Source organism: Salvelinus sp. IW2-2015, unplaced genomic scaffold (assembly GCF_002910315.2).
Source record: "Salvelinus sp. IW2-2015 unplaced genomic scaffold, ASM291031v2 Un_scaffold3351, whole genome shotgun sequence".
NCBI lineage: Eukaryota > Metazoa > Chordata > Actinopteri > Salmoniformes > Salmonidae > Salvelinus > Salvelinus sp. IW2-2015.
This window is the reverse complement of record NW_019944635.1, coordinates 46,936-58,920: the sequence shown is the minus strand read 5'-3', so window position 1 is coordinate 58,920 and position 11,985 is coordinate 46,936. Positions and strand designations below refer to the sequence as shown.

The 11,985-nt window shown below is 43.9% G+C and overlaps 1 protein-coding gene across 1 annotated transcript; it reads right to left on the bottom strand.

Annotated features, from left to right (window-relative positions):
* Positions 1–300: 300 nt before the first annotated feature.
* LOC112075714 (T-cell surface glycoprotein CD3 zeta chain) lies at positions 301–11,970 on the bottom strand. Its single transcript, XM_024142669.2, is given in 10 exon segments — positions 301–406; positions 409–439; positions 746–835; positions 928–957; positions 1,059–1,124; positions 1,126–1,134; positions 1,233–1,274; positions 1,405–1,497; positions 1,500–1,504; positions 11,634–11,970. Coding segments are annotated over 10 exon segments (462 nt in total). The 5' UTR covers positions 11,695–11,970; the 3' UTR covers positions 301–371.
* Between the last annotated feature and the right edge of the window lie 15 nt (positions 11,971–11,985).

Genomic DNA, 11,985 nt, shown 5'->3' with positions numbered 1-11,985 from the left:
TCGGTAGAATGAGTTYCAAGGTCAAAGGTTACAGACTGGAGCTAAAGTCATAAAATAGTGATAAAATATCAAGTTCATATATTAAGAMARTTATGAAATTGTTACTGGCGCAAAAGTCYCCAGATTTTCCAACAAAAGCCTGAAAGATAAAAAGGGAGTAACACAACTGCAAACATACTTTTTACACAACAAGGACTGTTTCGAGATATTCAGAGGCTGATTCCTCCAATGATGTTTCTGTGTTAGCGAGGTGGAGGGAGAGCTGATCCTCCATGATGTTTCTGTTAGCGAGGCGGAGGGAGAGGCTGATCCTCCATGATGTTTCTGTTAGCGAGGCGGAGGGGAGAGGCTGATCCTCCATGATGTTTCTGTTAGCGAGGCCGGAGGAGAGGCTGCATCTGGAGAAGTCATAGGTATCCTTGGGGGCGGCACTCAGACCCTGATAGAGAAAAGGAGGGGGGGACACAGTCAACTAGGATAGTCCCAAATCTCTCACTAAAACCTTGCCTCATCCACTTTATTCCAAACCTCTCACTGCACACTTCCCTCTCATCTATTTCCCTACCACTGTCCACTCAGAAAGAAACTAATAGTGAAACAAGGCCTGTATGTTTGTGTATTCGGCCTTGTTAATTGGTTGGTTTTCAGCGGGGGGCGTGGTCAATAGGAACATGCAAGTAAGGCATTCGTCATTGGACTGTGTGAACCATGTGTATCCTTGTGCATCCACAAATAATCTACACACCTGGTACACCTGGTCGTTCTTGTTCCTACGGCGCTGCTTGTCCTTCACAGCGATCTCCCTGTACGTGTCGTCTGTTGGTTTTTTAAGGGACTGCGAGGGAAACACTGTGTTATGAGAGAACATATCTATTATAATATCTAAACTAACATGAAATTATACTGTATGTTGGGTAAGAAACTTACCGTGTAAGTGTCGTCATTATTCCTGCGATTCTGTGAATAATTAACAAGTACACAGAATCAGGCTTTTGATGCATGATTGTGGGAATAGGATCTCATTCTGCTACACGAGATATAGATCCACACACACTTACATCGCGTGCTGTTGCACTCTCTGGATCCCTTCTGTTTACTCGTCCATAACCGCCCCCGTCCGTAGGGTTTCAGATCCTACAAAACACAGGGACAGTGTTCCAGGTTCATCAACACAACCCCCCCCCCACCGCCCCCCCCCCCCCCACACACCACACACACACACGACTACTCACAGTTAAGATATCATCATCCTCCAATATCTTGGACTTGAAGAAACTACGAGACAGAGAGATCAGACAAATATGTTGAGACAATAACTGGTCCTAATAACACTGGTACTTGTATATCCAATCAGAAGTTTATCTACATCTTTACCCATATACTTGTGTGTAAACTTGGACTCACTTTCTCTCTGAGCAACAGTCCAGTGATGATGAGCCGTAGAGCAGGAGGAAAGCCGTCCAGAATGTAGCACAGGTTTAGGTGGCTACAGTGGTCATCGCCTCTGCAGGGGAGAGGTTGACATTAATGAGAAACACACACAAACACCCCCGGTAAAACCACCCCTCACTGGTAGAAAGATTATGTCAGGAAGGTGAATGGAATAGGTGTGTGTGCGAGTGAGTATGTGTCTATGTGCACTTCACTTCTCACACACACACACACACACACACACACACCACACACACACTCTTTCTCATGTACTGAACCGAAACAGTTTCAGAACTTTTTCACTTCTCTCTCTCCTGTGCGTCTCAGGAAACAGTCATATGACAGTCAGCTCAGTGTGGTTGCTGTGACTCTAAGCCTTTTTGTGTGGGGGTGAGTAGAGCTGTATCTAGCTCAGTGGTTTCCTCAGCTGCAACACGTTCTGAGTCTGAGGTGGTATAACGCCTATGTGAGCCCCGGTGTGCTGTGTTTCTGTTACTTATATGGCATTCAGCAAAGACCTATTTCCAACTTACTTTGTACCAGGACTGACTAAAGCTTAGAGACCAAAATCTACCACATCCAAACGATAGGTATCGGTCCATGGACTGTAAAATACACCCTCCCCCCTCCTTATCTGTCATTTCCACTAAGACATATCGATCTAGAAACAGTTTGTGCCTCCCTTCATAGAAGAGAGACTGACGATAAGGATGCAGTCAGATTACAGAAGCCAATGAAACCTTAGGATGCTGAACACTGAGTCAGGCCTTAGGTTGACTGAAACACTGTGTCAGCCTTAGTTGCTGAGACACTGAAACGCTGTGGTCAGGCCTTAGGTTGGCTGAGACACTGAAACACTGGGCCAGGCCTTAGGATGGCTGAGACACTGAAACACGGTGCCAGACCTTAGGATGGCGAGACACTGAAACACTGTGGTCAGCCTTAGGTGGCTGAGACACTGAAACATGTGTCAGCCTTAGGATGCTGAGACCACTGAAACACTGTGGTCAGGCCTTAGATAGCTGAGACACTGAAACACTGTGGCAGGCCTTAGGATGGCTGAGACACTGAACACTGGTCAGTCTGATAGTTGGCTGAACACTGAAACACTGTGGTCAGCCGTAGGATTGCTGAGACACTGAAACAACTGGCAGGCCGGTAGGATGGCTGAGACACTGAAACACTGGTCACGGTCGTAGGTTGGCTGAGACAACTGAGTCAGGCCGTAGTTGGCTGAGACACTGAACACTGTGTCAGCCTTAGTTGCTAAGACACTAAACACTGTGGTCAGCCCTTAGTTGGCTGAGACACTGAGACACTGTGGTCAGCATTAGGATGCTGAGACACTGAAACCCTGTGTCAGGCTTTAGGTGACTGAGACACTGGAAACACTGTGGTCAGCCTTAGGTTGGCTGAGACACTGAAACACTGTGGTCAGCCTTAGAATGGCTGAACACTGAAACACTGGTGGTCAGCCTTAGATGGCTGAGAAACTGAAACACTGTGGTCAGGCCTTAGAATGGCTTAAGACACTGAAACACTGTGGTCAGGCCTAGGTTGACTGAAACACTGTGGTAAGGCCTTAGGTTGACTGAAACAGCTGGTCAGGCCTTAGGTTGGCTGAGACACTGAAACACTGTGTCAGGCCGTAGTTGGCTGAAGACACTGAAACACTGTGGTCAGTAAGCTCTTAAGAAGTATATACAGTATACACTGAGTATACCAAACATTAGGAACACCTGGCCTTGAACTGAGTTGACCTGTAGGTGGTGCTGCTCCATCTTTCTCTCCCTTTCAGAGGACAATAAGGAGAGACCTTCAGCATGTGATATAGAGGCAAGTGTGGTGTGTGTGTGTGTTCCACATTCAGAAAAGTTCATATTCTCATTTTTTCCTGATCTGTGGTCTGGTGATCATCGTGACCTCCAGGTAACTTCTGCATGCACAGAGCCCTTTGCTGTTAGTAATAATACATGTTTTATAGATGTGAGATGCATATTTCTACTTTTCATTTTCTACTGCAATCTGCTGTCTGCTTAAAATAATTTAATTACTTAAAAATCATACAATGTGATTTTCTGGATTTTTGTTTTAGATTCCGGTCCTCACACAGTTGAAGTGGTACCTATGATAAAATTACAGACCTCTACATGCTTTGTAAGTAGGAAAACCTTCAAAATCGGCAGTGTATCAAATACTTGTTCTCCCCACTGTATGTTCAGTCAGTGAATGAGAGAGGAGGCTGTGCATATGTTAATATGTGTCAGTCAGTGAATGAGAGAGGCGGCTGTGCATAGTCTATATGTGTCAGTCAGTGAATGAGAGGAGGCTGATGCAGTAGTCTATATGTGCCAGTCACTGAATGAGAGAGGCTGTGCAGAGTCTACATGCAGCGTGAATGAGAGGGAGGCTTGCAGTAGTCTATACGGCCAGTCAGTGAATGAGAGAGGAGGCATGTGCAGGAGTCGAATATGTGCCAGTCAGTGAATGAGAGAGGAGGCTGTGCAGTAGTCTATATGTGTCAAGTCAGTGAATGAGAGAGGCGGCTGTGCAGTAGTCTAATGATGCAGTCAGTGAATGAGAGAGGAGGCTGGCAGTAGTCTATATGTGCCAGTCAGTGAATGAGAGAGGAGGCTGTGCAGTAGTCTACATAGCAGTCATGACAATGAGAGAGGAGGCTGTGCAGTAGTCTATATGTGCCAGTCAGTGAATGAGAGAGGAGCTGGCAGAGTCTATATGTGCCAGTCAGGATGAGAGAGGAGGTGTGCAGTAGTCTATATGTGTCAGTCATGAATGAGAGAGGAGCTGTGCAGTAGTCTATATGTGCCAGTCAGTGAATGAGAGAGGAGGCTGTGCAGTAGTCTAATGTGTCAGTCAGTGATGAGAGAAGGGATGTGCAGTAGTTATATGTGTCAGTCAGTGAATGAGAGAGGAGGTCTGTGCAGTAGTCTACATGCAGTCAGTGAATGAGAGAGGGCTGTGCAGTAGTCTATATTGTCAGTCAGTGAATGAGAGAAGAGGATTGCAGTAGTCTATATGTGTCAGTCAGTGAATGAGAGAGGAGCTGTGCAGTAGTCTAACATGCCAGTCAGTGAATGAGAGAGGAGACTGTGCATAGTCTATATGGTCAGTCAGTGAATGAGAGAAGGAGGATGTGCAGTAGTCTATATGTTCAGTCAGTGAATGCGAGAAGGAGCTGCTTGCATAGTCTACATTCCAGTGCAGTGAAGGAAGAGGAGACTTGCACTAGTCTAATGTGCCAGTCAGTGAATGAGAGAGGAGGATGTGCAGTATTCTATTTGTGCCAGTCAGTGAATGAGAGAGGAGGCTTGCATAGTCTATATGTGCCATCAGTGAATGAGGAGAGGAGATGTGCAGTAGTCTATATGTGTCAGTCATATGAGAGGGAGGCTTTTTATCAGTGAATGAGAGAGGAGCTGCAGTAGTCTATATGTGTCGATCAGGTTAGTTTTTACTATTGTCAGCAGTGAATGAGAAGAGAGGCTGTGCGTAGTCTATATGTGTCAGTCAGGAATGAGAGAGGAGGCTTGTGCAGTAGTCTATATGTGTCAGTCAGTGAATGAGAGAGAGCTGTGCAGTAGCTATATATGTGCCAGTCAGTGAATGAGAGAGAGGCTTGCAGTAGGTCTATATGTGCCAGTCAGTGAATGAGAGAGGAGGCTGTGCAGTATTCTATATGTGCCAGTCAGTGAATGAGCAGAGGAGCTGTGCAGTATCTATATGTGCCAGTCATGTGAAGAGAAGAGGAGCTGTGCAGTAGTCTATATGTGCCAGTCAGTGAATGAGAAGAGAGGATGTGCAGTAGTCTATATGTGCAGTCAGTGAATGAGAGAGGAGGCGTGTGCAGGTCTATGTGCCAGTCATGAGATGAAGAGGAGCTGTGCAGTAGTCTATATGTGTCAGAAAGTGAATGAGAGAGCGAGCTGTGCAGTAGTCTATGTGCCAGCACTGAATGAGAGAGGAGGCGGACGCAGTAGTCTAGATGTCCAGTCAGTAATGAGAGAGGAGGAGGCAGTAGTCTATGTGCCAGTCAGTGAATGAGAGAGAGGATGGGCAGTAGTCTATATGTGCCAGTCAGTGAATGAGAGAGGAGGCTGTGCAGTAGTCTATTATGGCCAGTCAGTGAATGAGAGGAGGCCTGTGCAGTATTCTATTTGTGCCAGTCAGTGAATGAGAGGGAGGATATGTGGTCGCATTAGCAGCATGTACCCAGGGTTGTTCAACCAGCCTAAAAGAAAATCGATCCTTCGCCTAGGCTCACTGCACTAAAAGCCCATGGCAGAACACAGCATCTGACTCATAAGAAGGAAGGGGTAGGGCTCCAGTAGCAGACTTGGTGCTGTCGTATTCATTAGTACCTGGAGGGAAGAAACGGACTGAAACAGGGAGGGCCACCTGAAATGTCCAATAAGTAAAACATTGCTTTCGTTTCCTGTGCCAAAAATGTTTTGCTAAGGTGGCGCTATGAAGACGACCCTGTTAGGACCTGGAAGAGGGCTCATCAAAGCACTTACAACATTTGAATCTTTCTTTAGCTCTAATTCAAGTAATTGTAATTCATTGGATGAATGCGTTTATCCAAGAGACTAAAAGATACACTCAATTCAGAATGTTTGCGAGCTTGATATTGAGTCAGAATTGATAAATCATTAAATCATTATTTAATTAATTGTGGGCAATAATAAAGCCTATGGCAACAGCTATAGAACACAGCTAGATTGCATTGTAATTTGATGAATTGTTCATTGAGGGCCTGCTCTGCTATAAGAGTATCAGCACACAAGTCAAGTTATTTCCAATTTAAATGTATTTCCTTCATCCTTCCTGACCCCTTTGTCTGTTCTGTCGTTATCCTTCAGAAAGGTGACGGGCAGAGCATGAAAAGATGCGAACAGGAGAGCCTTAATTGAAAGTGTGACGAGGCAGAGCTATGGAAAGTGACGAGCAGAGCTATTGAAAGTGTGACGGAGGCAGAGCTAGTGAAAGTGTGATGGGGAGCTTTAAAGTGGAGGAGGCAGAGCTGTGAAAGTGTGACGGAGCAGAGCTTGAAAGTTACGGAGGCAGAGCTGTTGAAAGTGACGGAGGCCAACAGAGCTGTTGAAAGTGTGACGGAGGCAGAGTGTGAAAGTGTGAACGGAGGCAGAGCTGTTGAAAGTGTGACGGAGGCAGAGCGTGGTGAAAGTGTGACGGAGGCAGAGCTGTTGAAAGTGGGACGGAGGCAGAGCTGTTGAAAGTGTGACGAGGCAGAGCTGTTGCAAGGTATGTTAGTGTGACGTGATGGCAGAGCTGCGTTGATCCGCATAGCGGATGTTTGCCGTGCGAAGAGTGGAACTGCTTGGCGCAACAAATCGTGCGAGCAAGCTGCTCGTGTGATCATTGTCACGAAGCCACAACTGTCCACACGCGCGTTACAAGTTAGAACGGAGAAAGGCTGTATATAAATAATGACCATTCACATTGAAAACCATTCACCAAATAGTTTCTATCATCATAATGGTAGTGTAGATTACATCTCCCATATTCCACTTTTTGACATTAGAAACAAGGCTGCATGGATTTCGTGTTCATGCCACTCCGTGCAGCAATGGCAATTCGCTTTAGGTATTAATGCCAGAGCTGCTGTGGATTTGACAGCTCCTAACGCAGTTCCACGTCTGACACATGCAGATAACAACTGCTATGCTGGATGTTGGATTACAGGGGATCTGATTGAATAGAGACATTTGGTCTAAATTCTGTTCTCGCACTACATATGTTAATTGCTAGCAGCCACCAAGTCACTTTTCTGGGCAGCTGTAAGCCGAATAAAAGTTATTCTGATGTTTAACTGACAGATGGTTTCTACAGTTTACTGAGCGGAATTGAATTTGAGTGAGTGATTGACTAAACATGAACAGTCTTTGTCTGTTTTGTACATTAATGGACATACTCTAAAACAACATTCCTCACAATGAGGTCATTCACTAAACTATTGATTTGCTTATCAAAAACTTTTTTCTTTTGACCCAGGAGGGAGACGTTTCCACTATCACTAGCACTGCCATGATCGTGGCCTGTTGCGTGCCCTCCAAGACAGTGCTCTCCCTTGCCCACCACAGGTAAACCCTAGTTGGTTAAAGCCTCCTCAGGGGCCTCTCAGAAAGGCCAAACACATGTGACAGAAACAGCAAATACTTTGTCTCCACTTCAAAGTACTTGCTCCAGATAGTTCATCATTTGACGTAAATAAAAATAAGACCTGTGTTCTTCGTCACTTCATATTCAAATTGGATGGCTTTAGTAAGCACCATTATTGTGCAATACTTCCATTGTGCAACACATTACATGTGAACAAGCTCTATGAAGGTTAACCCTGATTACATGTTGTGCACGTTAAGTTAGGGTCACTACACCCACACTCCAAACTGGAATTAACAGGGCTATGGAGAAACCACATGTCCTGTAAGAGGCCTACTGACAGGAAATTAAAGGTATATGTGATTAACCCCCGCACCATGAAACGTGAGGTATGATTACGGTCAAGTCCGAATCGCAGATCGCCCCTAGATATCTATGAAGTATATTATCTGACACAGGACGCGTTGAGTGTGAAGCTGTCAGTGAGAGAGGTGGGGCATGGATAGAGGTGGTGGGGGCGGGTGTATCAGGACTCGACAGATGAGCTCCACAGGTTGGTTCGATAACTATGTTAAAAACAGCTGCATCGCTATAAGAACATGCTCTCTCTCTCTCTGCATTGCCGTCAGAGTTCGTGTCTCAAACCCTGAGAACGCTACAGAGTCCAGTTGGATAATATATTGCACAATTTTGAGGTGTGAATGTATGCATGTATGAATTTGCAAGAAAAAATATATTTAAAACAGAAATATTGAATTTGTCTACGTTGTGTGGGGAACCTAGCCTGTTTTTCACTGAGTATGTGAATCCAACATTGATATTACTAGCAAGGGGAGACTTCATTTTGAATAGCCCACCCCTAAAACGAGGATTGTGTGTTTGATTGAATAGTAGCCTCAGTCTAGTCCATCTCAGGCCTGACCATTGGCAGTGCCTGCGGCCACAGGTAAACGGCGACCAATTTGAATGTAAAGGTCAAGGAACAAGCTTTTTAATTGTTGTTAAAGAGTTTGCTGCTGAGGTCTTTTTGCTACTTTAGCAGTCATGTACTCCCAGTGACCGTGTTGATGGAACATTACCATCTATCTACTGCTCCTAAAAGGAAACTGACTGAAATCTTTGTTTTAAGATTTATTGCAGTGTGGTGACATCAAACACTGTAATTTCTCGGTAGAAGTTATGTTGGAAAGAGAGAAACAAGTAGGTGTGTTAAAATCCTTGCTTAAAAAAGTGACACTCAGCAACTTTGATGTACTGTCATTGAGTGATGTGATTTCACACCACGGAAAACTCAGTTGAAGACGTCAATACATTTCCATTCAGCTTTGCTTCTGAAAGACAGACTGTTTCATGTTTACATTGCACAATCAGATGATTTGAGTAGTAAAAAAACTGTTTTTTTATTCAGAGATTGTTGATCAGTCTTTAGAGCCTGTTGAGCAATGACAGCATAGTTTTAGTTCTAACACGCAGGCCAAAATTAAGGGTGCAATTTAGCTGGATGAACTGCATTAAAACATTTTGAATAGACTATGCATTTTTGGAGAAAAAAAATCGCAAATCAACACATTAGTAATTTTACATAAACTGCATCTTAAACCCAAAGTGCTCACTGTGATGAAATAAATATCACTACATGTCATTTCAGATTTTATGGACCTGCTTTGTCATTGGGATTTAATTAGATTAATAGTGTAACTGGTAGTATCAACTTTCAAAACTCTAGTGTTGTTCAGAGTGGAAACAGAAGGCCCTCCTACATAGTTCTCTGTCTCAGTGGGTATAGAGTGAGAGAAACCCCAATCCTGTCATGTTACAGTAATGTATCTCACACCAAACACTTCTGTTCTATGATGGGTACAAAAACAAAGCTTCCCAAAATGACACAGCCAACTGGCAGAAAGGAAGCGAACCGCTAAACTGAAAATTAAATGGATAAAGTTGATATACATTGATTGTTTCTCTAATTGCAACACAATGAGCAAATCGTAAAGTGTAGAAGCTATTTCAACACCTGACACTTTCTCTAATAAGCATGTAAGAGGACTTGTCCAGTAATCGTAATCGTATACATCTTTACCGTCCGAATAGGACACTTGTATAATGTCCAAAAGAACCCACCATTATTTAAAACGCATAGTACAGTACCATAAAACTTTCCCAGCATTTTAAATTGCTTATCTAAATAAAGAGTTGACCATTGACCGTCATTCACACGCATACGAACGCACACGCATCTACACACCACACTACTTTATATTGTTGTATGGTGTGTATTATATATTTTTGTTTTGTAGATATGTAGTGGTTGTAATAATGATATATTGATATACTGTTTTATCTTTTGTTTAATGTGTGATGTAAGTGCCTTAATGTGTTTGGACCCCAGGAAGAGTTAGCTAATGCAGCAGCTAATGGGGGATCTCTAAGAAATACAAGTTGGTTGACCAACGGGGCCCGAGCGCTCACCACGAACAGTTCACACATACTGTAGACTAGCCTACGTCGCCGACACTGACTCTGCAAAAATCAGAAAGTTACAATTATGAAATATATATTTTAAAATGAAGTAATCATTTAGCAATTTAGTTGTTAGCGTGAAACCAACCCAAAATATGTTTCTGCATGAGATATTCTTCAAGGGACCCTCCTTGTCTTGAGAGAGAAACAAAAAGTTGAAAAAGTCAATTATGATGCTCTCTCTCCTCCTTTTCTAAACCTTACCATTAACCTTTATTTCACTGGTTGTGTTCAGGATTACAGGACCCTTTCTGGTAGAACATTACGGCACAGAGCTAAGTGATAATGACAAGGTAATGGTAAGTATATAGCTACTCACAATGAAAACAGTATTTGTCCAGATAGACTATCCCTAATTTCAATATAATAATATTATTGATTGAGAGTAATGCCACACATACTTTGCACCATATATAAACTAGGTGGTTCGAGCCCTGAATAAGGATGGCTGAAAGCCGTGGTATTTGAGACCGTATACCACGGTATGACAAAACATTTATTTTGACTGTTCTAATTACATGTCTAACCAGTTTATAACCAGCAATAAGGTACCTCAGGGGTTTGTGGAATATGGCCAATATTACCACGGATAAAGGCTTTATCCAGGCACTCCGCGTTAAGCCGTGGTATATTGGCCATACACTACACCCTCTTCGGGCCTTATTGCTTAAATATAACAATACAACAACCATACCGTAACTTACACTGACAGTGAGGGTTTGAGAATGACTTTTGGAACAGGAAACAAGAATATGATAATTTTACTGGAATTAACAAATCTAGGTAGATGTTTTAAATTGGCGTGTTTCAAAAAAAATAAAAATAAAAATCTGTCCCCTTTGATGAGAGAACACAACAATCAGAGTGGAAGGAGACAGCAGACACCTCTGTATTCTCCACATGATCAAAACCCAACTCAAAGTCAGAGTCGGGTCTCTGTCCGTCTGTTCACTTGTGTACAATACAGATCACACACACTTCACAGTAACGTAACCTTTGAAAGCCAACCCAAACCAACGTGAGGGCATTGACACGATGGAGAGAGTAGTAAATGTAGTGCAAAAAAGTCCCTTCATTCAGGGCCAAGAAGTTAAATATGGGTCAAGTTATTATTTCCTCTAACAATATGCCCTGGTTCTAAACACCTGTGTGTGAGAATCTGGAACTCTTGTCTTTATTAAACCCTCTATATGACTACAGCGCTGTGTTTTGCTCTCCCTCGTTTGTCTTTTCCTGCTTCATCAAAGATGGCCGACTCTTGTTGAGAAACGGAGGACACCACCGTGAGTGAGCTGTGTTTTACCCAGCGGGATTCAAAGCACCATGCAGGCATCTTAGGTAGTACGACTCCATTTGAGTGGGTGCCTGTACAGCTGTACAGCGGTCTATAATGAGTAAACTAGACTTTCAGCTAAATACTACAGAGTTACACCAGCTCTTTGATGATAACAGGTTGTTGGAGGCTTCGGATGGTTGAGCAACGATTGACAGGGGTCAGGGATGAGCCCAGGTGCAAAGAGAAACAGTGTTTGGAGGGGTCTTACCGACATAGGGTAGTGCAGTAGACAGAACCAGCAGGCCTCCCGTCCACTTCCGAGGGTCCATCGCTCCTCTCTGGATGGGTGCGGTCGAGCCCCTTCTCTTAGAAACCTTCCCACACTCCTCTCTGCTGTCCTCTCTTCTGTCTTCCTGGGCCTTGGGGGATGATGGCCCTCCAAAGCTGGGTATTGTGGGCAACCTCTCGTTCTACTGTCTCTCTGTGTGTTGGGGTGGTGTTGTCCTCCTACAGCAGCTGCTTGAGGCTGAGTGATGCCTCGACTCGCTGGCGGCTCCTCGCCTTAGCGTACAGGAAGTGGCTTAGTGTTGCTCCACCTGGTTACACAAGACAGACACACA